The sequence below is a fragment of the Berghia stephanieae genome, chromosome 4 (assembly GCF_034508935.2).
Source record: "Berghia stephanieae isolate SIO BIC M18660-M18661 chromosome 4, UCSD_Bste_1.3, whole genome shotgun sequence".
Classification (NCBI taxonomy): Eukaryota; Metazoa; Mollusca; class Gastropoda; order Nudibranchia; family Aeolidiidae; genus Berghia; species Berghia stephanieae.
Window position 1 is genome coordinate 70,845,762 of NC_088363.1, and position 27,500 is coordinate 70,873,261.

At 36.7% G+C, this 27,500-nt stretch overlaps 2 protein-coding genes and 1 long non-coding RNA gene across 3 annotated transcripts in view; 1 reads left to right on the top strand and 2 right to left on the bottom strand.

Annotated features, from left to right (window-relative positions):
* Window positions 1-2,568, bottom strand: part of LOC144971146 (beta-1,4-mannosyltransferase egh-like) — an 86,979-nt gene extending 84,411 nt beyond the window's left edge. Inside the window, exon 1 of the mRNA XM_078911601.1 lies at window positions 2,431-2,568. The gene's annotated coding sequence lies outside the window, so the exon portion shown is untranslated. The remainder of the gene's footprint in view (window positions 1-2,430) is intronic.
* Window positions 2,569-12,690: 10,122 nt separating this feature from the next.
* LOC144972088 (uncharacterized) lies at window positions 12,691-14,981 on the top strand. Its single transcript, XR_013645262.1, has 2 exons — window positions 12,691-12,906; window positions 14,791-14,981. It is a non-coding gene; the product is annotated as an uncharacterized LOC144972088 (long non-coding RNA).
* A 5,930-nt stretch (window positions 14,982-20,911) lies between these two features.
* Window positions 20,912-27,500, bottom strand: part of LOC144971148 (arginine--tRNA ligase, cytoplasmic-like) — a 147,592-nt gene continuing 141,003 nt past the window's right edge. The window contains exons 12-15 of the mRNA XM_078911606.1: window positions 26,428-26,541; window positions 25,561-25,619; window positions 24,951-25,198; window positions 20,912-22,698 (exon numbers count right to left, since the gene is read on the bottom strand). Of these exons, the coding sequence (XP_078767732.1) occupies window positions 22,589-22,698; window positions 24,951-25,198; window positions 25,561-25,619; window positions 26,428-26,541 (531 nt within the window). The 3' untranslated portion in view covers window positions 20,912-22,588. The remainder of the gene's footprint in view (window positions 22,699-24,950; window positions 25,199-25,560; window positions 25,620-26,427; window positions 26,542-27,500) is intronic.

Consider the following 27,500-nt stretch of genomic DNA (forward strand, 5'->3'; position numbering starts at 1 on the left):
TTTAAAGCTAAACCTCTACATAGGATTCCACATTATCTCACACCTTACCTAGCCGCCTCCTCAACTCTCTCTACCTGTTATGTCGCATTTGAGGGGTGGCTGTCGCCACAACTTTCCTTATCTTGATTTGAAGATGAATGCAATCTCTTATTCTGTGGCATAACTTCTGTCTTTAATGTAAACCCAGAAAAAGAAGAAATCAAGAGGGGTGATATCAGGAGACCTGGGTGGCCAGTTGATGGGTCCACCCCTTTCAATCCATCTGCCGGCTCTCACATTCAATCCCCAATGAAGCAGTGTTCCGTCTTGCTGAAAAACGACTTAGTTAATAGAAACTGTGTGGGGATTACAAAAATATTCAAGCAGCATGTAGTGTCATAAAGTGCTGGTTAAACCAAAGTGATAAATCCCGTTGAACAAAGACCAGCATAACAGCTCAAATACGGTGATAAAAAAAAATTCGTGTAAAACTGAATCAGACGTATTTTTCTTCCAATTTTGCGTCAAAAGATCGCTTGAGTCAAATTTTTCCCTTTTACAAAATGCGCAACATAATCTTTCTGAAATTCTCACCATAAAAACTTGAATGACGACGGATAACTATGGAACAAAAAACTAGATCTATCATTTCTCGTTATGAAGTTATTTCAATTCTTTATCGGGTAGAAAATAAAAAAGATCACCCTGTATATCTACAGGCTACCGGCACTCCCAAAATAGAAATAATAAGGTTAATTGGAAAAGGCATTTTATGATACGACCTATTAGAGTGTGTAAGGGTGTATGAGTGTGTGTGTATGTGTGTGTGAGAAAGAGAGAGTGTGTGTGTGTCTGTGTATGTGTGTGTGTGTAACAGTAAAAATATAGAGGGAGGGAGAGATATAGACAAAGATAACATACATATAATATATGTGTATTGGGCGTTATATTCTTGAGATCTTGACTACATTGTTGATCTCTGACAAAAATATGATGTTGTTTTTCGAGATGCTTTGTCAACGGCATATCTTTTGGTGGTTTTGTTTTTACGATGTGCCTTTTGTTTTCTTTTCAGAGTACGATAGAAATGTCCACCACCGAATCCATGGCATCTATTTACACGAAATGAAACAAAATCGAACGAACATCGACCAGAGCTTTATCTAATACCCAACAATGACTTGAAGCAATTCCAAGACTTCATACAAATTAAATTTCAAACTGACATGGAAATACCCCATGAGCTAGGTGAATATATTAGCAGGTCTACTAACTGGACCCAATTATGGGCTTGATTTAACATTGTTGTAATGGACAAGATTTCGCGTTGGTTTGAGAGCATTTCCATAACCACAATGAGCCCATAACGATTTGGGTCATCATATTTGTGATTAAGTACACGTCGCCCACGAGGCATCACTTAAGGTAGTTGTTTTGTTTCCCAATAATTTTGTTTAAAAACCGATCGAGGTGATAATTATTCATGTTACGTATTGTCTTACAGTCAGCAATGATATAAATGATTCATGCACGTAGTTATCATCATCATCATCATCATCATCATCATCATCATCATCATCACCATCATCATCATCATCATCATCATCATCATCATCGTCGTCGTCGTCGTCGTCATCATCATCATCATCATCATCATCATCATCATCATCATCATCGTCGTCGTTGTCGTCGTCGTCGTCGTCGTCGTCGTCGTCGTCGTCATCATCATCATCATCAGCAGCAGCAGCATTATTATTATTATTATTATTATTATTATTATTATTATTATTATTATTATTATTATTATTATTATTTTATCATCATTATTATTTTATCATCATCATTATTATTTATATTATTATTATTTATTATTATTATTATTATTATTATTATTATCATTATTTTTATTATCATTATTATTATAATCATCATCATCATCATCATCATCATCATCATCATCATCTCATCATCATCATTATTATTGTTATTATTATTATTATTATTATTATTATTATTATTTAGTAGTAGTAGTAGTAGTAGTAGTAGTAGTAGTAGTAGTAGTAGTAGTAGTAGTAGTAGTAGTAGTAGTAGTAGTAGTAGTAGTAGTAGTAGTAGTACCCTTAACTAACCTAATCATAATCATCACTCTATCATCATCATCATCATCATCATCATCACCACCATCATCATCGCCACCACCATCATCAACTTCATCATCATCATCATCATCTTCATCATTAATGTTCACCCTCACAACTACTTCCTCGTCAACTCCTTTTTGACCATCTCATAATCATTATCATCAGAATATCAGACATAGCCCATGCTTTACCAGCACAAATAACGTAATTCAAAGTATTTCTAAAACATTGCCAATGGAAAGCAAATTCTCGCAACCTTACTATTAATAACAGTCAACATATAAATCGGGATATGAAAATTAACACCTACCTAATTTTCCGAATGGCTAAATCCAGGAGAAATCAAAATAACAACCTTCAAACTTTCGTTTCAACCCAATAAAAATAGACAGTTCCTTTAATCTGGTGAGAGTCAACAAAATAAGGCGACCAGCATTGGTGAGGCATCCACAGACCCGAAAATGTCGCAAGGATGAGCAAGCACGCGTGCCGATAAACATAACCCTTTTGGTTTATTAAGCGAAGAGAAGTGAGATATCAAAGAGGAGTGCGCCACTGAGATAGTGACTGATCACGTTTTGTGCGATAATCAATTCTTCATCATAACAATAATCTCAATAATCAAGTCGAATTATAATCATCCTGCAATGACTTTTATATTATTTCGAAAAAATATTTACTTATTCACGCCTGAGTCGAAGAGAGTAATGTGTGTTAAGTGGCTTACCAAAGGACACAACGAGGGGACCAGACTTTTCCACGATCATTGTCACCCATCGAGCCACTGACTATGCTTAACATCGCTTGGCTATTGAAACAAGACAGGTCCAACCACAGGATGTCATCTTTCTTTCTCCCTATCTTCACCATAATATCTTCAGTGGCCTTCCCCTATTGCGATTACCTGGAGGTCTCCATCTCATACAGAAAAGGAAACAAAAAAGATCAAAATTCACTGTTAAAAGTTACATAGTTTCCCTTTGTGCATGGAACAATACCAGACAAAGCACACAAAAAATATCATCCCAAAAAATCCAGTCGAGGCAGGCGATTTTTGGGATGACTTTTTTTTTTTCACGTATTCTTCTTTCTGCTTTGTCTGGCACAGTTTCATACACACACTTATTTCAGCTGTTTTCTGTTTATAATGTAAGTAACAGAATAAATCAAGTCACGATAAAACGACGCGACAATAACTGAAATTTTAGCCTTTGAGGAAAGCAATCTTTGATGATTGCATAGAACACAAAGCAGAACGCATTCTTTCATGCAAAGAATGCATCCCTACTGATAACGATTCCTCTTCTTTTTGTTATGAGGCATCTCGAACGATTTGATGGATGTATTTATATAATATCATATGTATAGAAGGATTTGCCGAGCTCTCACTTCACAAACAACGGAAACGTGATCGATCCCGGTGAAGTCGAAATTTTATTTTTTCATAATCTCCTATCTATCCATCAGGCGATTTTTGGGATGACTTTTTTTTTCATGGGTCTGTAAAAACCAACTGGTTTTACGTTAAACTGGCTTCAAAACAAAAGGGTAGCACACAATTTCTATTATCTGTCCACCACTCATGGGCTCTATGGCTCTGAAGGAGTACTTTTTGGAAGATGTACCGTATCATATCATTCGTGACACCCCCACCCCCACCCCCACCCTGTCCTAAGCTTTGTACATGTTTGCAACGAGTTTCGTTTTTGCTCACGAACGGTCAAGGAGTTATAATTTTTGGCAATTAAGTGCTTTAAAAATATTGACTTAGCATCGTCATTGTACATTGCATGAATACATTGAGTTTGATCAGTCCTTTGGCAGAGGAAATAGCGGTAATGACAGTAAGTCAGGTTGCCAAACGTCAAGTTTTGATGTTTTTATATGCGCGTGACGGGTTTTTAAAAAAAAACTCTTTTTGAAATCAAAGAAATCAAACAAATATTAATTAATTTCGGTTGGTTTCTATAGAACTATTCTCATTAATTACTGTGACAAACAAAGTTGAAAAAAGATTAATTAATTAAAGGGTTAATTTAAATCACATTCCAGTCCATCCAACTTGTTCAGATCCTTATCCAAAGAGTGACATCAACCACTACTATCCATTTAACACGATAAACCAGGATAAACACTGGCTCCTTATCGCTCTGATAGACTTCTTGTCCTGCGCATTTATTTTCCAATTGCTTACGATTTTATTCCACAACTTTTAAAATCAAAGGATGGGATAGCTCAGTCCTCCGGCATGCTACCGAGAATTAGAGAACCACGCCGATCGAGTCGTCCCAAAGGTGTTGATGAAAGGTGTGTCCATAACTCAATCTTTTACCAGTTACAGCATGTAACAATCGATAAAAATTATGAACACGGAGACGGTATAGCTTTAAGAGAAAACTCAAAAGACTCAATTAAGTCTGCTTAAATATAACGCATCATCCACTTTGTGCGCTTGACACAGGTTCCCAAATCCAACAGTAACACCTAACATGAAGGACGAGACGTGGCGAATGTAAAGCGCTGCAATTCGACAGAAACGACGCCGGATATTAATTTAACACAAGAAGGTGGTGAAAAATGTGAGTAAAAAGACTTCGTGTCAATCGCAGCAATATGCGAAACCGGGGCCTACAGATCATAAGACTAGTGTCATACCACAAGAACAAATAACGGTAGAAAATGGAACAGACCCTTCAATTTCATCAACGATGACAGATAACCGAGGACGTTTCAACTTTATCAACAAAACACTATGAATGAAACACTAATGACTGAGCGGTGTGAAAATTGCTTTGTTAGGGTAAAGGTTTTTTTTCGATCTTCAAGCAGCAACATTTTCATTATCCAGTATTCTGCTACAAGAACACAAATATATCTTAAGGAATAAACAAAACAAAAAAAAAGAAAAAGAAAAAGATAGTGAGTTGTTAAGATATTTCTGGATGGCTGGCAAATGTATACATTAATATCTTCAACTTCTCCCTAACTCTTATTCATAACAGCAATGATGAGATAATAAATTTGTTGCTTGTTGCACAGTAACTGATTGTACACCTCAACATGGTTACTCCTCTCAGCATTTTCCCAGTCTCTTAGCTACATATCTTTCTCAGTGCACGGCCGATTTTGTGAGAACGAGATGGTGGAATAGGGACAGCTAGGCAGAAACTATTGAACATCTTTAGGGATTACTTGACCAGTGACAGAGGAGGGGAGAGAAGACAGGTTTTAATCACTTTGAAAGGACTTAACCCCCCCCCCCCCACCCCACCCCCCAATATAAAAAGCAAAAATAATAGATAATAATAAAAACAAAACAAATAAAAGCAGGTAAGTCACAGACGTGAAAACTTACGAACATTTTAATGAGCATGATTCACTGCTCAGTTAATCTTGGCAGATTATTATCACTTCTTCTTCTTCTTCTTCTTCTTCTTCTTCTTCTTCTTCTTCTTCTTCTTCTTCTTCTTCTCCACCTTTCTCTCCTTCCTCGCTTCCCGCCCTCTTCTTCCTCCGCCAAATCATCATCATCACTATCATCACCACCACCACGCTCGCCACCATCATCACTGTCATCATAATCATCATCATCGATGTCGGCATCGAGGTCATTGTCGTTATCGTCCTCTCACTTCTCCAATATCAACCTCTTCATAGTCAACATACCTACACCCTTATTATTATTTCTCTTCCACCCACCCCTTTGACTATTTCCTCTCATCTTCCCTATAGATCCCGGGTGAAGTCGAGATTTTTTTCTGACCCCCCCCCCCTGTCTACCCAGCAGTGAATGGGTAGCTGGGTCTCTTACACACGGCGGAAAGTACTTTGCGATAGACTAGCGTCCTAACCAAAAGGGTAGCAGGCAATTGCTATTGTTCGTTTCGTGCTATAGAAAACAGGATAAACTCCGGCTCCATGAGCCTAAAGGCTCTGAAGGACTACCTCTTTACATTTCATGTCTTCTCTTTCCAACACAACTAACCCCGCACTAAGCTCTTCCTTCTTCTGCTATTCCTCCTCCCTCTCCTCCTCCATCACCACCCTCTCCTCCTCCTCCTCCTCCTCCTCCTCCTCCTTGCCCCAGCTTCTGCTCTTCTTCCTTATTCTCTTCCTATATTTCTCCATCCAAACGTCCCACATCAACCCTAGCTATCGTCCCATTTAATTTAATCCTAATATGTCCAGCCTCATATCATCGATATCAAAATCATCTGCGGTCTCTCTCACAGTTCTAGATCTGCTGGACGACAATCCTGTTGCGGTTGCTTGGGGCAGGCACAGATAATGTATAGTTCTAGTTATTGGTATAGAAATAAAATGTGTGAGGTAGGTCATTTCGACTAGCGTCCATAGATTACGTGATCAGATCAATTTAAGATATTGACTTTTATCGATTTCATTCTGCATCCATCGCACTTCAAGAACTGAATGTGCTGCACACATTCTTTATTTGTCGAAAATAGTAAAATAAATAAATAGATAAATGATGATGATAATAATGATGATGATGATGATGATAATAATAATTATACTTATAAGAACTATAATAATAATAATGATAATAATAGTAATAATAATAAGAATAGTAATGATAATAATAATAGTAATAACAATAATAGGAGAAGGAGAAGAAGAAGAAGAATGTGTCTTTTAAAGAAACGGCAGAATAAGTAATATCGTTTATATATTATATTATGTGATACAAATTTCACCAACATACATGTATAATCCTGAATGTACCGACGATCCAAAGAACACAAGTTGAGTTGCTCTGCTTCGGAAAAAGAGCAAATATTTCGACCCAACAAAGTCAGTACTGTGTATGGCTACAACGATTTCCAATCACAGCTCGAACAAGTCTCCCCATAGAGTTTATCAAGGGATTTATGTCATTTGTTGTCATGCCATTCCACAATGTTCTAAATGTCGTAAGCATTCTTTGGCCCAATTTTAAATAAGCCGACAAGATTTAGATATTTACTAGTCTAGTAAATGACTTGCAAGCCTAAGCGAAGTAAGTGACTAAAACGAATTTTATGAACGTTTCTGGTCTCTGACAAGCAAGGCTCTTGCCTAGGAGTGGGCGTTGCAAGGACGTGACAAATTTGGCAATGTTGTGCTGGTAACATCAAGCCAAGCTCTCTAGTACTCGATGGCAGGTAAGATACCAGCCTTCATACTTTCAACGCAAAATATTTCCAAAGAGGAAACTGGGAACACATTCGCTATAGATAATATTTCGTTCCGTTTCATATGTGAAACAACTGTTGCCATGATGAATCAAATCAGGTGATATTGACTGATGACTGATCAGACTACAATGACGTCCAAGGTCGCCTTTCATATCTATATTCAGGCCAATGAAAGTTTCATTGAAACTCGAACAAATTGAACCATAAAAACAAACAATACAGAAAGTGTGTTCTAATGAATCACACTATTTCAGTCAGTTACAATGCCAGCAGAATGACTTTTGTCTCCACTATACTTTTGATAAGGAAATTGTCATGGTTCGGCCGCCATGATAATCTGTGCAAGACTGTCGTGTAGAGCACTGTAGAGGTACTGAGGAGAAGAGAAAGACAGAAAAAAATATGGCAAGACAACATCAAAGAGTGGACAGGCCTGGATCTTAATAGCCTTCTGGTAAAGGCCAGAGACCGTGACGATAAATATATCATATTAATATTATGTAAACTCCGGGACCCGCCGAAATATATACTATCAAATCATTGGATGCCGCATGTTGTAATCTCCATCTCTCTACTACTCATTTGTAAACTTATACTTTGACCTCAAAAGCAAACCACACGAGCATGTACTCTATAACTATTCAAGACTGATTATATTATTATTATTATTATTATTATTATTATTATTATTATTATTATTATTATTATTATTATTATTATTAAGCGGTATCACTGTGCTAGCCGTGTTTGATGAAATTAGGATATATATTTGAAAACTTGAAGTGACTGTGTGAGAAATAGGGAGGGAAGACTGAAATAGGCAAAGTTAGAGAAAGAAAATAAAAAGAAATACACAAACGCACAACCAAATAAAATTGAAATATGGTAAAAACGCATTGAAAACAAGCGCACACGCGTAGGTTTGACTAATTTTGAGGAGCTGGGTTCGATTCTGGTATTAATTTTTAGATTTGAGCACAAAAATGTGTTCTTTTTTTATCAATATCAGACGAAGGAAATGGCTAATGACTCACCATCCGTTCCGACCAAAATAGTGCATTAACTATTCCCTGTCCCAGCGTCTTGCTGGAAATGGGCTAAAGACGTATCGTTGGGATCCGTGCCAGTGGGCACGAGTTGCCTCATCTTTAGTAGTCAGGTATAGGAAAATAACTATCTATGTCTTATTATCTTCGAAAGACTGACGACTTTTAGTCGGATCGATTATATTTTGGTGGCCATGGGGTCTAACGCTGAGCGGCCGACGCCACATTATTAGTTCCGGCGGATTTGTTATTCATTCTGAACTGCATTTAGCATAAATGTAACGGAATTGCCGGTCTGACATTTAACCGCATAATATTTACACCTGGTCTTGTAATATAATTCATACAGCAGTGACAAGTTAGGGAGCAGGCACTGGTGTAAGATAAAGATCTGTTTAAAAAACTGTGTAGGAAATAATGTCAGACAATGCAAAAAGAGAAATACAAGGATAAAATACAATCCAAAAACAGCAGCCGACCGATTCATAGTATAGTTTCTGGTGAAATGAAAAAGACAATGAATGACTGTTGCTGTTTTGTTTTTGTAGAAAGCGGTGGGGACTGCCTGATTCCTGGGATCGTGAAAATACTAACGAAAGAGTGATAATGAAGAGGCTTCGGATGGGAACAATACAAACAATGGACGTTTCGGGTACAAACCCTTCAAACCACATCCAAAGCCTCTCCATTATCACTCTTTCGTTAGTATTTCGTTTTCAAAATTAGAAATGTACTATTATCCATTAATTTTGTTTTTGATTGTTGACTGAAGAAGGTTTTAAGCCCTAAACGTTTCTTATTCGTGATCCATCGCCTAGAAAAGGTAAACCAGTACGTAAGATGGGGTAAGTTAGATGCTGAAAAATTGAACCTCTAGTCAATACCATGCGACTTGGGTTAAATGTAGGTGTCTTATTGTTTTATATACACGGACGGTCTGATATATAAGTACCGTTTTGTTATACCTTTTTTGTTTTCAACAGCATATACAAGCATACTACCTTAAAAGAAAGCTCAGTTACACGTCGTAACATTTATTTTTCTACATAATTGCCATTCACGAGCAACAAAGAGCCGCCAACGCCGAACTATTTGGCGCATGCCGTCAGCGAAGAATCCCGGTGATTTTGCTCGGCACCATTGACGAATATCTGACACTACCTCCAAATCACTGCTGTAACTGTTTCCTTTCAGATATTTCTTAAGCTGAGGGAACAAGAAATAGTCAGATGGAGCAAGATCCGGACTATATGCAAAGTGCTGTAGGGTCGGAAGTTTGAACCGAATTAATGCGTCTTGGTTTTTGACGACTGGTATGTGGTCGCTCATTGTCTTGCTGCAATATCGAATCTCCTCACAGAACCCGTGATCCGAGAGTCTATTTTTGAGAGCTCGTGGAGTCGAAATATGTTGTTCAAGAAATTCCATGTGAACTATACCTTCCATATCCCGGAAAATGATAAACAAGTTCTTTCTCGCAGAGAAAATGACTTTGAATTTCCTTGGGCTTGGAGAAGATTTATGTCTGTACTCCATTGGCTGCACTTTGGTTTCCGGGTCGTAGTGGCGGACCCAAGATTCATCACCAGTCACAATTTTCTGCAGAAAAGTGTCTCGTTCCTTGCCATATCGTTTGAAATGTTGGGTACATATGTCTTTTCTCTCGCTTTCATTTCTGAAATTAGCTGTCCTTGGACTATCGTTCAGAGACTTTTCTGTAACCCAAGAGATATGTCACGACAAGGTGTATTCGTTCTTTTGAAATCCCAACTTCATCAGCAATATCTATTTGGTTTACCCTTTGACGATTCGCGCTAATCATACGGTCAACTGTTTCTTGATTACTCGCTTGGATACTGGTAGCTTTAGATCAAATACGTTTATCTCTGTTGGGATATCTCGTTTGATAAATTCTAACCCATTTTAGAACTGCGCTATCAGTAATACACATTATCATCATAAACGCCTTCATTATTTGATGGATATTTGCTGCGCAGCATCCTACTGCTGTTAGAAATCCAGTAACAGAGCGCCGTGTCGCCATTTTCTCAACCGCATTGTCTCAGTAAGGTTGTGACGTCACTTATTAATAAAGAGCACACATGACGTCATATAAATTAGTTGTTGTACTTAAGTGTAGAATCATGGTTTGAGAGTGGGTGTTTGAAGTTTCAAGGTTTTACCTAAAATAAGTTTTGATTTATGGGCAAAAGGCCCATCTATATAGTCATGTGCAAAAATAAGTTCTCACCACAGTCGTTTTAACCTTCATACTATTTAGTACAAAACAATCATTACCATTCCAGAGTAAGGCAGTAAATCCGTCAATAGCATGTACTTAATACTTTTGAGTTTTAGTTTAAAAAATCAACATTTTGTGTTTGGTAAGAATGTGTTAATAAGAGTTGTCTTAGTGTGAAAATAACTAGAGTTACGTCCCTTGTCGATCTCCCCGCGTTGAAACAACAACCGGACACGAAGTTATCAGTATGAAGTCTACTCGACATTGTTTTGATTGGTTAATAAAATGTCTGTTCTGGTTTGATAAGTATAGGTTCCCCTTTTGAACTTTTCATTCACGTTCAATATTAATGTTTTACTGACTGGTCATTTAAACTAACAGTATGACAGTTCAGGAAAAACCCTAAAAATTGTCTGCAAGGATAGTTAATGTAATTCAATCCTATCTACGTATCTAGTACCAGATTGACACAATTGGTCACATTTTGTGCATCTTAAAACTCTTTATTAAATAACAACAAACGTAAATATAACAGCTTTAAAAAATGAACAGAATTGCAAACACGGAACGTTTCGGACTAAAAACCCTTCTTCAGCAATCAACAAAAAAAAAAAAAAACAAAAACAAAGAATGAAGCACATTACTAAAAACCAGATTGACGGCCGTGTTTGGTCTAAGGTTCTTTTTTAAGCTTTTATATTCATTTTTGTTTACTAATTTTTACAATACACAGACAGCTTCTAGCAGCTTAGTATCACTAAAACTCTTTATTGGACTTGTTACATAATCAATAATTGTGGGAGAGAGAGATAGGCACGTTTCCAAGTCGTGGAATGGAAAGTAGCGGATGAAATAAATATACAAGTGAATTATTCATTACTATTTTGACATTTTGTATACGGTTATAATAATGTTCTCTTTTTGATGTTTATAAATGTATTGTATTGTATTGTGCTGTGGTCTCCTATCTTTTCTTTTTTGTATACTTATATGTTAGGCTTTAGATATATAGATGTATCTTTAAGACTCTTCATTGGATTTCTTTCAAATTCAAAATACAAATAAAACAAATCATTGTAAGTGAACTGTCACAATTTATGAATATGAATTGAGAAACAAGACAGCTTACAGTGATTTTTTAAAACCATGTTTAGAAATACAATATCAGAGAAAAATGATGCAACATTGCAGAGAATAAAATGGCGACGATCTTAACATTTGTTGCGATTATTAGCAAACATCAAATCGTTGATTTACTCCCTTCCTCAACGTCCCCATCGTAACAACCCACACCCTCCAGTTACCCCCCCCCCCCCCCCCCCCAACCCGCGCTTTCTCCCTCTCTCCCCATCTGAACTATCCCACCCAATATAACAGCTTCCTCTTCCTCCCCCCCCCCCCTTTCCCCCTCCCTTCCTCCTTCGATTCTCTCTGTATTTGGCGCAAAGTTGAGTCATTGGAAAAGGTTCTTTACTCACATTTTCTCACCATGATCAGGTGTAAAAATAGTACATAATAACAGCTTTGGCTCCGTCGAAAAATATGCAATACTTCTTTGCAAACGTCCTGTCTTGTTTTACATGTCAAGTGTTGCTGTCAGCTTGAGACTCTTGCAAAACCGTGAGCGCACTTAGTGAATATAAGCTCTCTAGGTTATATAAATCAAATACACGCACAGTGTATAGCCTTCCTTCATGTTTGGATTACTTCTGGATTGGAATCGGTATTGTAAGACAAGACTTTGTAACAAAAAAGACAACCTATTATATTTGTGAGTTAAATGCTGTAATATCAACATTTTATTCACACCTTTTATTCAGATAGTGTCGAGACCGGGTATCGCATTTCTTGGATACCATTATCATTATAGTATTGTTAAATTATAACAATTCATCCTGAAGCACAGGCAGTCATTATTTTCCATCTGAGAAGAACATAATAGCATTGCTGCTCCTTGACTCTTAGCACAGTTAATGTTTTGAAAATGTATCCCGATCGATATTTCGCGTCAGCTTGAAATGGGATGCTGCGTGCTGTTTGTTTCCTTGTTTTCTTTGTGATTTCAGGAAATTAGATGTGTTTTATTACACAATTTTATCGCCCGATGTGTAATTTAAATGTGGGCGTTATACGTTTAAAATCTCAATTCAAGAAGCACATGAGAAAACGTTTCATTTATACGCCTTAAAATGAAATTATTGAGATAGTTATTGATTATTACGTTCTATCCTTTATTTCTACTCTTAAAATGATGTACCCCATGGTAATTCAAGGTTGCCTCACAACAGAACATAATCCTAAAGGTAACTATGGCATATCATTTTATATGTCTTCTTCAATACAGTAATTTGAGAAAAGAAGGCTGATTATAATTATGCCTTTGGGCATTCCCTTTATGTCCTCACCATATTTCATTTAATCCTCTGCCACTCCCTCCCCCACCTATCTCTCTCTCTATCTACATATCTCTCTCACTCTCTCTCTCTCTCTCTCACACACAGAGGAAGAGAGAGAGAGAGAGAGAGAGAGAGAGAGAGAGAAAGACACAAACACTCGTACTCTCTGTCTCACATACCTTCTATCTTCCTCTCTCTCTCTCTCTCTCTCTCTCTCTCTTTCTTCCTTTCTTTTGTCTTTCTTTCTCTTTCTTTCTATCTTCAACTCCTCCGTCTATTCATCTATCTACTTACTTAACTAATTATCTGTCAATCTATCTTTTATAAATTCGCGAAGGGCCTGTCCCAAAGGTTGTAGAACATCGTCTTACTGAAAAAAATGTCCATGACTGATAATCTCAAAGTTGGGATACAGCACAAACCTCTAACAAATCTCAATAGACATTCACATTAATCGTTTTCTCGGTAAAGAAGATGGCCTCTAGTTCTTTTGTGCATCTGCCTAGACAAACATTCACTATTCGACTGTCTCTTTCTCTTTCAGAAAAGTAAGTGGAGCAGGTACTTGTTTTGATAATCACAAGAAATGAAGTGCAGTTTGCAATAGTTTTGACCCTTCTTCTTCTTCAAGTACCAAGTCTGTGCCAGACATCGGTGATCATGGTACGCCATTCATCTCTCTGATCAGACCCTTAATTTCTTAAAATTATGTCCATTACTTGTAAAAGTGAAATGTCTACTCATCTGAAAGGATATTTGAAGACATTGTTATCGTTGCGTTTGCCATCACGTCAATGGGATTAAGTTCGAAGATACGAGTGTGTGCCACCTTCTGAACAGTTTCATCCTAATGCTTTGTCGACTGGTGCGTTGCCGATCTCTGACCCTGTGTGTCTCTGCAAATTCAGAATAGGTTTTAAAAAAATCGTTTTCATGTTCCGTAATGATCTGTCAAACTAGACTATGAAACGTTTTCCTATGATAAATCTACATTGATATCGCAATTTTACCTTATCAAACTTGTACTTTCTGGTATATAAAATAATGGTAATGAAGGTGTCAGTTCGCACATATTATTTTGATATAACGATAAGCATTATGTCAACGGAACAGCCAACATGACGAATTGCATGTGTTAAAAACCAACACTTCAGTTTCACGGTCATGTAATGTATAAATATATAGGCTTATCTTACTCATAAAATATGACGATATCAATGAATGAAGGATGATAGCAATACTGGATTAAAACAAAGGATCTGTACGTTTTTTTTCACATAAAAATTATTTTGGGTTGTTTCTTCATTGTCAATAATAATAATAATAATAATAATAATAATAATAATAATAATAATGATAATAATAATAATAACAACAATAATAATAATAATAATAATAATAATAATAATAATAATAATAATAATAATAATGATAATAATAATAATAATAATAATAATAATAATAATAATAATAATAATAATAATAATAATAATAATAATCATTCTTAAAACGTATATAAAAAGCATATTATTCATATAATAGAACACCACCCCAGGCAGAAAAAAAATAGTTCTTTATTTTAGGGGAAATAATAAGGGCAAAAGTGGTGGTACAATAACGGGCGTTGGTTACTTCCACCAATTTGTTTCAAATGAACCTGTCCTCTACGGCAACAACAACAACAACAATAATAATAATAATAATAATAATAATAATAATAATAATAATAATAATAATAATAATAATAATAATAATGTTAAAATTATTAACGAATTTCTTATTTTACTACAGTTTCCTCAACAATGTCCAGTCTAGATATTATCCAATCTTCAAAGATGGCCATTCAGATACCTGAGCAGAATCCATCTCTCACCAGGCACCAGACAAGAAGCAAAAATAAAGGCCAGTTACAACTACAGAGCCGACAATACGAAAATGTCTCGCCAGATTTTAGATTCCAGCTATGGTCCACACGCACTTAAATCATGTCATCTTTTTAGAAACACAGTTTCTAAATGTTGAAATTGTTTATATAATATAGATATATTTCTATATTTTCAAAAATAGAATTTATATATCCTATAAAATCTTTCGTGTTTGCTTTTCATTTCCTTATTGTTTGCCATAGAACGGCAAGTATGTTTCTTACTGTTTAGATTTTCCTTTTTTTTTCTTGAATATTTTCTCGCTGTCTTTCTTTTTCTTGAACATCCATGAATATCCACATAATTTAATGACATCTAAATTTCTGTGTTTAAATATTACCCATCCCGTCAATCTAGTATAATGTCGGAATGAACTGGATAATGGAAATTGAGGTTAACATAAAAATGATTACATATGAGAAAATGTGGCTTTTTTTACCTTAAGAAATAACGCCTGCCCTCAGTTAAGCCTTTCAATTTGATTTAAAAGTTAAGCTTAATGTTCAGTTTTGTGCACAGATTCATTTCGGCATAATACTGGTCTTAGACGATTAGTCACGTATCTTTTGTACATTTTTAGATATTGTTATCATCTAGAATGTCTCAGATGCCCTTAAATGAGAGCGCATGGTTATATCCGATCCTGGTTGCTTGTCTCTTTCTGAACAAGTGTGTCTGGCAACTTTCAAACATACTTGCTCAGATTTTTATCTTTTATATCGGTGCCTGCTCCTTAATATAATTTGTCTCGTTCTGCATTGCAAGGGAGACGGTCGGAGGTGGTCATGGGTGCTCTGCTGTATCATAGGGTCTTGTTTCTGCATTGCCAACCCTCTCTTTGGTTGTCCATTTCTTTTTTTTTTAAAGCTTCACACACACCCGAACTTTGATATAGAGCTATATCAACTAAATTTTCTCACAACGTTTTACAAGAGGTCCAAGAAGAGCCCTTGCCATAAAGGGCGAGATGTGACGTCTGTGAGGTGCTTTTGCATTTGAAAAGATAACTTCTCTAAGAATCAGTCATATTTTGTACCTTTTGGTGAATGTCTCAATATTGGAGAGTTGCCCGACCCAGGGGTGATGCCGATTTGCTATCGGTGTGAGGACTGGTCACCGTAGTCTGAGAATTGAGGAAGGGTGTCTAACTCATGGATGATGTTTACTTGGTATCCTTGTGAGACTGGGATACCTTGGTCTGGGCATAGATGAAGTGTGTCCAACTCATGGACGATGCTGACTTGGTATCTGTATGAGGCTGAGTTACCTTGGGCTGGGCATGGAAGATCGTAGCTTAGCCAAGGGATGACGCCGACTTAGTATCCTTGTGAGAATGGGTTACCTTGGTCTGGGCATGGTCGTTGCTTGACCAACGGATGATGCCGACTTGGTATCCTTGTGAGAATGGGTTACCATGGTCTGGGCATTGTCGTTGCTTGACCAACGGATGATGCCGACTTGGTATCCTTGTGAGAATGGGTTACCTTGAGCTGGGCATAGAGGAAGGTTGACTGACCCAGGGGGTGAATCCAAATTGGTATCTGGTTGAGACTCCGTTATCTTGGGCTGGGCATACAGGAAGGTAGCTTTACCCAGGGATGATGCCGACTTGGTATGTGTGGGACTGGGTTACCTTGGGTTGGACATAGAGGACGGTTGCCTGACTTTGGCTTGATGCGGACTCAGTATCTATGAGAATGGGTTACCTTAGGATAGGCATAGAGGAATTTGCCTGAACCAATAGTGCCCACAGTTTTGTGGAATGATTCTTGATTTTTAAAAATGTGTATTCACACAATCACATGGGATGTCATTTCAACATAAAAAGCTACTCCACCATTGCAAATAAATTTACAAATCATTACAAACCCACAATTTGACACAATAGACACAGATACTGAAATATTCAACATGTACATGTACATATGACAGAATTCACTGGAGACGTCTATAACTGTAGCCTTTGTAAATTGAAGGCCTGATACTGTCTTAAAAATACGTCATAAAAGAAGACGACGATCACCAAACGAAAGTAAGAAATGAGTTGTTAGAAGTGCTCAAGAAAAACAAATAATTCTATTTGTCGAGTTACTGATTACAACTCACAATTACCTTTTTTCCCGTGATCTTCCTTTTGTTTTATGACATTTTTTTGGTTTGTATCACCCACCTTCCTCTCTTTCTCAACCAACATAATCAAGTTGGGGACCCGCATTTAAATGGCTTAAGCAGTTATACTGTTAGTGACGATGCTGTTTCATCTGGCAAAGCATTCCTGACCCAGGTGGTTTTGGCAAAAAACATTTTTATCTTTACGTTTTGTGCGTGATCTGCAGTGAGAGTCGGTGTTTCGCAGTCATAAAGCAGGATGGATAGACCAGTGATCTGTACAATTATAGATTAACTCCAAAATCAATGTTGGTGTCAAGTCGGTTTTCATGTCCTTTTATGGACTCTCATTGCAGATCTAGAAAGGCGAATATATGGGCTTTTGAAAATAAGAGTTACATAAAAATCTTGAGAGTTTCATATTTGGAGCACAGAACAAATAAAGATGAGGTAGCGGATTGAGCTGGAGGACAGAATCCATTGTTGTCAATATTGAAAAGAAGGAAACTGTCATGGTTTGGACACAGTGTCCGCCATGATAACCTGTGCGAGACTGTCATGTATGGGCTGTGGAGGGACAGATAGGAAGAGGAAGACAGAAAAAAACTGTGACAGGCCAAAGAGTGACTCAAAAAGTGGACAGACTGTAATAGCCTTCTAGAAAAGACCAGAGACCGTGATAAATGGCGTGAGATTGTGAATTCTGCATTCCGCAGGTCCCCACAACGATCAACTGATCGTGGGAGTGAGTGAGTGAATGAGATATCGTCACAGACGAATAGAATCAAACCAACAATTTCCGCCCTTTGTTTGCCTTCAACTGAAGTCAAATGTAATTTTCATTAAAAAAAAATAATTAAATTATAAACCTACTGAACGCGTTTGGTATTAGCAATAATTCAAGGGAATTAATCAAAGAAAACTATACCGTCGACAAAATATGTGACTACACTCCCCTTTATCACTTTTTCTTCTCCCTCTTCTTCTTATTATTATTTTCATTGTTATTATTATTATTATCATTATTATCATCATCATTATTATTAATTTGAGGATTGTAAACATAACTTGTGCAATTGATATTCTGGTTTCAAAGTGATGGCAACTTATTTTCTAGCTCAAATATATGCTGGTCGTCAATAAAGAGCATCCATCCTCGTCCCTAAATAATAATAATCTGCTTATAGATTCTGATACTAAAATAGTTTTGCTACGTTTTGATTCGATATGTAACTTATTCATTGTTTATACAATGTCCAGAGGACTGATTTTACGCTTCCAAAGAGTTCTGAGGGAGGTGTGACATCACTACTTCTTTGCACTATTGCCAAAATGTAGTGAGCACGACATAGACATGACTGGACCCATTACAATTTAGTGATTCACACTTTAACCCTCTCCCTGTCGCAAATTGAGTTAGGGTGAGGTGACTTGCTCATAGCCAAACAACGCAGCTGGTAATCGAACTCGGTACCTGGACCTTTCGGGTACGAAGCAAAGACGTAACTGTACTGCTGAGCCACGCTGCAACCCCCCCCCCCCCCCCCCCCCGAAATCTAACTCCTTCCTCTACAAATAATACATCACAGTGCAAGGCGTCAATCACGAAAAGAAAGTTAAAGGTGATTTTATGGTAACCTTCGTAAAAGTATTGAGTGAATGCATTATTTGCAAAAGTCAGTCCCTTTCTCCCCTCCTTCCCATCACCTCAAACAAACGTTACGTTTCGATAATTAGCCTCTTCCATTGCACACACACACAAACAAACACACACACACACACACATATTTACAAATTTTCGCCTATGTTATTATGACAATCTAATATAGATATATATGTATTTTGTGTTTACTTGAAGAAGGCCAAAGGCCGAAACGTCGTTTGTTTTGTGTTGTTCATTCATGAGTCAGATTTACTCCCTTTATCTTTATCTCCTTAGGCACCTCTCTTTATTAGTTTAACTTCTTCCAATTCAAGGTAATTGGACCACTCTTAGGTCATCGCCCCTTGGTGTTTTTCTAATTATTTTATCAAGTTCCGGCGCCGGAGCTCGAACCTAGGTCGTCCAAATCAGAATTTATATTCTGGTGTTTTATATCTTTGTTTTTATCCACACGTAATAACTACTCGGCAGGTTTTCAAGGGACATAAATAGTATCTATCCTTAGCACCATTTATACATTAATAGATTTACCTCCCCTTTAACCACACTGTGGGTGTGTTTTGTATTTTTTAATTGCTTGTTGTTTTGGGTTTTTTTCTACTTTTGTTTGGATATTTATTCATTCACTCAACATTTTGTTTTTTGTTTTTAATTCGTTACAAAATATTTTTCGAGAGTAATAGAAAATCAAAATTCAAAACAGTCTTTTTGATTCACAATAGAATAAAATTTCAAATGCTAACATTATTGATAGATACGATTTCATTTTTTTTCTGAATATGTAATTAACTGCTGGATAGTGATGGATACAATGTAAGCATCAACTTAGATCTACCTTGCGCTTCTTCCTTGTTAAGAATGTCTTCAGTCATAAGGACATTATTTGTCTCAAGGAAGAATTGCTGTCCTTTGAAAGAATGTCAATGAGTTTTTACACATAATCTTAGTTATCATTACTCTTGTTAGATGTATATCATACTTTAATATGCAGCAGTGCCTTTTTCATGTCGTTTATCACACACTGCATCAGATTTGATATCTGTTATAACAAATTGTATTGCAAACATACAGGATTAAATTTAATGATGACCTGACAGAAATGATAGTTTTCGGTAATAGGTATCAACTTTCAAAAATATCTACAAATGAGATACTCGTGGATGAGTATTTTCCTTTGTTAGTCATAATCACGTAACACCATGCGATGTTGCTGCAATATCTGTGACTACTGGTTGCCCATGGAGTTTTGTTTTGTTTTTCATGAATCATCATTGTAAAAACGGAATAAAAACACTCAAATTCAAAAACATGTTAATTTGTTGTGTGGAGAATAATGGTGTTGGGGAGAGTCCGTTTCATTTTGGTGAAAAGAATTCAGTAATTGAGCTTGATTGCCTCAAATTTTGTTTTGAGTTGCGAGATCAGTTGATTCCATAAAAACACGGAATGGTCTTCAAGCATTACAACAGCTCAGAGGAAAAAGGTATTTTGGTCGCCACTTCTACTGGGTCATCTTCCACTTCTTCCACCTCCATTCGAGGTCGCTTCCTTTTCAGCCAGTTTTGGACAATTTCAGTGTAATTTACCAGTCTATAAAAGTAGGCAGACACAGTGACAGTTAAAAGTCAGAATCAGATACAGTTATAGTCCAAAACGTGGTTAATGACGGCATGGTCAGCATTGCATTGGGGTGCATCATTGAAAGTAAAATCCTTTCCTTTGTCTTAATATGAGAGACGTTTTATTATTGTAAAGTGCAGATATAGATTAAATCTTGGTTACATGAGATGATGCTTGGGATAATTCATCACAAAACATAAACATTGAACACAAGAAGACCAGGGTAAAAGTAAAGCTAACTCAAATGTCTTTGCCTTCGTCCGCTAGAGTTCAATGTTTGTGTTTTGTGATAAAGCAAGGGGTTTTCATTAGACACACGTACCCTTGTGTATAATATAAGCATTAAATTACCCCAACTGTCGTGTAACCTCTGTGTTGTAATGGTAGCACATCTTACTGGTAATCAGGAGGTCTGAAGTTCAATCCCCAGTCAAGGCAGGCTTATTTTTTGGGGATTGTTCTTTTTCTTGTATTTTCTCTCTGCTTTGTCAAGCACTGTATCATACACGCTTTTTCATAAACACCTGTGCCTGCTCCTTAATTTGTCACTTTGATATTATATACAAGATATTACAAAATGACAAGCAAATCAAAATTAGTTTTAATATATTTTATTTCTTCTGACAAGCTTATTAAAGCATTTAAATTCCTTGGCTTCATAAAGTAACGCATAATAAAAAGAAAATTGTGAATTTTAATTAGCATTTATGGATGTCAATCACTTCTCATTATATCATATGAGCTTTTGAAAGATAACAAAAAAATAATGAAAAAAAATTGCATTTAATTATCGAGCGATATGGATAACAATTTTGCAATGGCAATACAAATTTATCTTAACTAATAACAAATCTCTTGCTTGACCATATTCATTATATATACATGCAGCATAAAATCTATAAACATCAGTGATTATCTAAGCAAACTCTGGTTTACCACAAAGTTTTACTTAGCACACTCTCACAGAACCGAGACAATGCTAAGAGAAATATGACAGCATGTGGAAAATGTTGATCTTGTAGAAAGATAATTCTTACTGTCAGACTGCATGCTGTGTTATGCTGGAACTTCGCCGAAATTCAATTAATGTGCGAAAAACGTGTTTGATTCCAAAATTATAACTCCTTCATTTACATTATCTGGGTGGTGAACATATGGATAATAAAAGAGTACTATCTGAATCAGCAGTGTATGGAACTCAATTACGAGCATTGGTATTTAAGGGTAAAGAAGGGTGTTAAAAATTTTTATAAGAGAAAACAAAATTCAATCAAATGTGCTGCTTATTCTGCTCGCACCCTATTTTACACTTAATGTTTTGATGTCTGCATGTTTAAAATCATTTTAAAAATTCAAAAAGTTTCCCCAGTTTGTAAATTGACCTCACTGGATTCCAAGTAATTCTATCCATGATATTTGACAGTATATATTAACACTCTGAGGGAACTACGCCATGTATAAATGAAATGTGTCGTATTGTTACCATTTGGCATATCCATTACAGACTGTATTGAAATTAGGCATATTATTGAATATTAATATAGAGATGATATGACCATGGCGGGAGGTCTGGAGTCGAATAGTTTCCTATGAATCATATGAAATTTGTTCTAGTTTAAAGTACAGTATACCCATCCATCGCTCGTACTCTGTCACCTTTCAATAATATATTACTAAATTGATTCAAGTAACTGTGAGACTTACACATTTTAAGACTGCAATAATATAATCATTATTTTTATTATTATTGACCCTGATACTGATACAAATATAAAGCAAAATAAAATCAAGAATCCGAACACCTCCATTCCGAGGTATCAGTTTGTAACCAAAAACAAAACAATAGCTTATATAGATTGATTTTTAAAACAACAAAATGGAAAGCAAAGTTCTGTCTACATATAATATCTGAGTGAATTTCAAACAAAATCAAAATTAATGATCTAATTTGTCTTTTCTAATCTACACAAATTATGCATGACAGGAGGTTGCAAGATGACAGCTCTCCCATCCACTACAGAAAAAAAGTGGGATGACCACATAAAATTATAATGCAACCAAAGAATTAATATCCTTAAATGATTCTATTGTCATTAAATACAAGCTTTGAGAAGCAAGTCAGAATGTTGTCTTTTAACATTGATTGGTGTGTGTGTGTGTGTGTGTGTGTGTGTGTGTGTGTGTGTGTGTGTGTGTGTGTTGGGGTGGGGGGGTCACAAACAACAATCATAATTTGGTAAGTCTGAAGGCAAGGCTTATGCCGCAGTTACATCTACATTTTGTCAAGAGGAGAGATTCCAAGGATGTGGAAAGCCGTGATGATGATGGAGGCTGATGCTTCACACAACAGGATACGGCTCATGTTGACTTTGGTGATTTTACCTGATCATGGAAAGAAATGAGAAAAATCGTCAAATTTACATACAACCAGGGCTTCTATCAACTCTTCGATAATTGTTTTTGTTATACAGCTCATTTGAATAATGTCCCGAAGGCAGCAATTTGACAAGGTCTTCAGGGGTAAGAATGACTGATCACAAAAAAGGAGGAGATTTGTCAGCGCGTAGACATTGACCCATCCATACGACTATAACCTATAAATATGCATTTCATCAAAAGTTACAGAGATGCAATCCAAAATGCGTCTCACATCAATTTCTGACACCACATACCACTCGGAGGAATTTCAAAAGTTGAAAGTGTCATTACAAGATATGGTGGTTGTGGTAGTGTTGGTCGTAGGGAAGATGATGTGGTGGTAGAGATGATGGTGTGGTGGTGGTTGTAGTAGTTGTGGTAGGGATGGTGGTGTGGTGGGGGGTTGTAGTAGTTGTGGCAGGAATGATGATGGGGTGGTGGTTGTAGTAGTAGTGGTGGTAGGGATGATGATGTGGTGGTGGTGGTATTAGTAGTGGTCTTATGGATGATGGTGTGGTGGTGGTTGTAGTAGTAGTAGTGGTGGTAGGGATGTTGATAGAGTGGTTGTAGTGAGTCTTTTTTATTCATTTTTAAAAAAATTGAAAAAGGCGGAATTGTGATGGTGATGGGTGGAGATAAACCACCATTTAGGCGGAAATCCACCTTAAGGTGGAAGATTCTCAGCCCTGAAAGTATTAATGGAAAGGTATGCTACTTTAATATGGGAGACCTGAGATTCAGACCCACATTCAGTATTACATTTATTCCTTATCAGACAAGATATTTTCTACCCAGTTTGGTTTTTCTAGCTGAGGATTATGTGAAAACTAATGCCTTATAGCAGTGCAAAGATTTGACAATAGAACTGTCCTCACACTTCTGAAGCAGATTATAATCAGCTTGTAAACAAACACATCATTTGGTTGTGGGATCACAATCAACCAGTATAATATAGTCATGTCTCTCCAAACTGTTCTTAGCATTTTGTCAGGATTACAGAGACATCCGGAAAGAGGAATTAATCCCTAAAATGTACAAAGAAGAAAAAAATTCGTCCACAGGCAACCTGTCCGGATAATGAAGACATCCGGATTGTTCCGGATTAGAGAGATGCGACTGTATATTACAAGGCCAAAGTCTTATAGGCATCATGGTATCCAAAGAAAATTGTAAACGTTATCCAATCTCTCTACAAGAATTTTGAGTGCAGAGTTGTTCAGAACAATAAGTTAACAGAACCATTTATCGTGAATATTGGAGTCAAACAAGGTTGTATCCTCTCAACCATATATTTTCTTTGATGCAAAACATTACAAAAGGACATAAACGTGGAATGCAATGGGGTCTTACTTCAACACTTGAGGATTTAGATTACGCAGATAACATTGGACCACTCTGCCATAGATTTCAGGATATATGCCAGAAGACTGAAAGCAAGCTCTATTGGACTCAAAATAAACAGCAAGAAGACTCAAGTGATAAGAATCAACACATTAAACAAAAATCCAGTGCTTATTGATGGAAATCCTCTAGAAGACATTCAAGATTCACATACTTTGGCAGGAAACTGACAACAGATGGTGAGTGTAATGCAATCAAAACCAGAATCAGTAAGGCAAACCAGACATTCGCTTCACTCAAACAAATTTGGAGAGCAACAGGATTATATTCCAGCACGATTTTTAAAAGTAATGACCTGAGCGTTTTGCTCTATGGATCAGAATGTTGGAATATCACAGAGAATATCATCCAGAAACTTAAAGTATCCGAATACAAATGTTTGTGACGCATCTTCAAGATATTCTGGCCAAACACAATCTCAAATGAGGACCTGAGAGCGAGAGCTGAAGTGGAGTCTCTGGAGAGTCTCATTAAAAGGAGAAGATGGCAATGGTTGGGGCATGTCTGTCGCAGACCTGATGAAAAACTGATAAGGAAGGCTCTGCAATGAACACCCCAAGGAAAGAAGTGAGGCTGCCCCAAGGAGACTTGTAGACGTACTGGAGAGAGAGGGACCTAAAGCAGAGAGGTCTGTCCTTCGAGATGGCCCCAAGAATAGCTGCTGACAGGATCAGGTGGAGATCCTTTGCATCACCTCAAGTGCCAGCAGGCCTGGGGAGGACTGAGTGAATGAGTGAGAGAAAGTATTATAGACAAATCTACTACTCATAGGAATTTATAACTTAAGCACCTCTTAACTCGTGAAAACATTTTACCTGTCTTTTTATCCTTCTCAATACAGTAACACTTGTCGTAGAACTCTGTGAAGGTGGTGGTCAGCTCGTAGATGTAGTCACACAGAGAGTGGAGAAGGAGGTCGTCCAAGACTCGAGTGATCACTTCAGGGAATCGGAGAACACATTTGGCCAATTTCCACTCAGCCGGGTGGGACAGATCAATCTTTGTCTCCTTCGCTGCTTTGGATACGTCTGCTGGTGAGATGCTGGCACTTCTGGCAATTGATCTAGATGATTTATATGAATTTCAAATCAAGTACAATTTATAAGGAATCATGGAACATGGAAAGGATACAAATCAAATCTATTAATAAAAGACTAACTCAAATCATTCCTTAGAAGAAAAAAAAAAACCCTTCCTCAATAGAAATAAATGCAATATCCAAACAGCTGCGTGATACTGGATCCTCCAGATGTTTATTACAAAGCCTTATCACGTCAACAATCTTGTTTCTTATACCACAGTTCATGTATCATTGGCATTGGATTCCATTAAGTCGAAATAAACAAAAAAGAAAATAAAAGAAACAAAAAGAAAGAAAATAAAAACTAAAAGAGAAGAAAAGTGAAGAAAGCAAAAGAAAATTACCTTATCCTAGTCAGGGCGTAGAGCAAATAGGCAGCCGTATTGCCCCTGTCATCCAACATCTGTTAAATTATAATATGACGGGAATTATATTGTAGATAATTAAAGGGGTGACTACTACTACTACTACTACTACTACTACTACTACTACTACTACTACTACTACTACTACTGCTGCTGCTGCTGCTGCTGCTGCTGCTGCTACTACTACTACTGCTGCTGCTACTACTACTACTACTGCTGCTACTACTACTACTACTACTGCTATTACTGCTACTACTACTACGACTACTACTATTACTACTACTACTACTATTACTACTACTACTACTACTACTACTACCACAAAAAGTAAAAAAAAAGAAACGTGAGTTTTTAAATAGCGCAATATCCACTAAAAGTGCTCAAAGCGCTTTACAACGGGTCCCTGACCAACAGCAACACGTAAAATGTAGAATGAGACATGACGCCTGTTAGGCAAAATTACAATTTTTTTCCGACAGAGACAACGCTGTTAACGGCCAGCTACTCATTTTACACCCCGGTGCGAGATAGTGTGTAAAGAGCTTTACTACTACTACTACTGCTGCTACTACTACTACTACTACTACTACTACTACTACTACTACTACTACTACTGCTACTACTACTACTACTACTACTACTACTACTACTACTACTACTACTACTACTAATACTACTACTACTACTACTACTACTACTACTACTACTACTACTACTACTACTACTACTATTACTACTACTAATAATAATAATGAAAACTATGACAATGGTGGTGGAGGTAATAGTGGCGGTGGTTGGTTAGAGGGACATGAGAAAAATACACAGATGGGATAATCTACTACTTACCTTTTCAAATGAGAATACATAATCATGTGTCCTATTGTGAGACAAGTCGGCGTATTTGATACAACCATAGGCTACAGAACGTTTGATCTTCTCCATCTCGTCTTTTGTCAATTCCTGGATAAATAGATAAATAAAAATATAAATAAAGAAATAATAAAGAAATAAACATATGCACAGATTTAACACATATATCGTCGAATGTATTTTACTCACAATTCAATGGAAATATGGTTCAGTGTGCCCTGGGTTCCAATACATTGTATGCAATACATTCAACAAATGTACGATAAGCGTCTTATCCAAACTCATCGCTGAAAAGGACTTTTTTCTTTTTCTTTTTTTTTTTTTTTAGAAGTTTAATTGGGATAATTGCTACCCATCCTATTTCTGACCAATTCCGATGCCGCTGGACTTTGTGACAAGGCGACTCATCGCAACACGTAGGCATTGACACCATATATAAAAAAAGGTTGTTTTCAAGTCAAGAGCCAAGTCATTATTGACCTAAAACTAATTACATCACGGCCCAATTTATGTAAGCGGATTAGATTTAGTTATTTACTAGTCCTTCTTTTCGGGTTCAAAACTTTTTGGAAGTTTGTAATTAGTCCTCCATAGGACTAAGAATGAATAGGTTACTTATTGAATCACAAGGTGCCATAACTATTTTAGTAGCAGGATGTATAGGCAACTTCTTATGAATACGGGGCGTAAAATTGCGAGGATGGATGATCTTTAATGACGAAAGGATACCATCATTATGAAACTAGAAGATCAGTTGCACAATGTATGTATTCAAGCCTTCGAGAGACTAGTTTTAAACTTCTTACAAGGAGATTGGAACCAGTATTTTCTCATCACGCTATTGTTCCTATTCAAAAGTTCCATCCAGGCACAAGCAAATGACTGGACGTGTAGAGACCTTTTACTCAGTCTATCTGGATTTTACCTGAAGCATTATCGCTTAAATTATTTTTGTCGGTGGCCAAAAAAAGGTAACGGTCCTTGTTAATTATTATTTCATTTTTTAAAAACTTTTGCATTCATTTTTTATCAATATTTTTTTCTAGTCC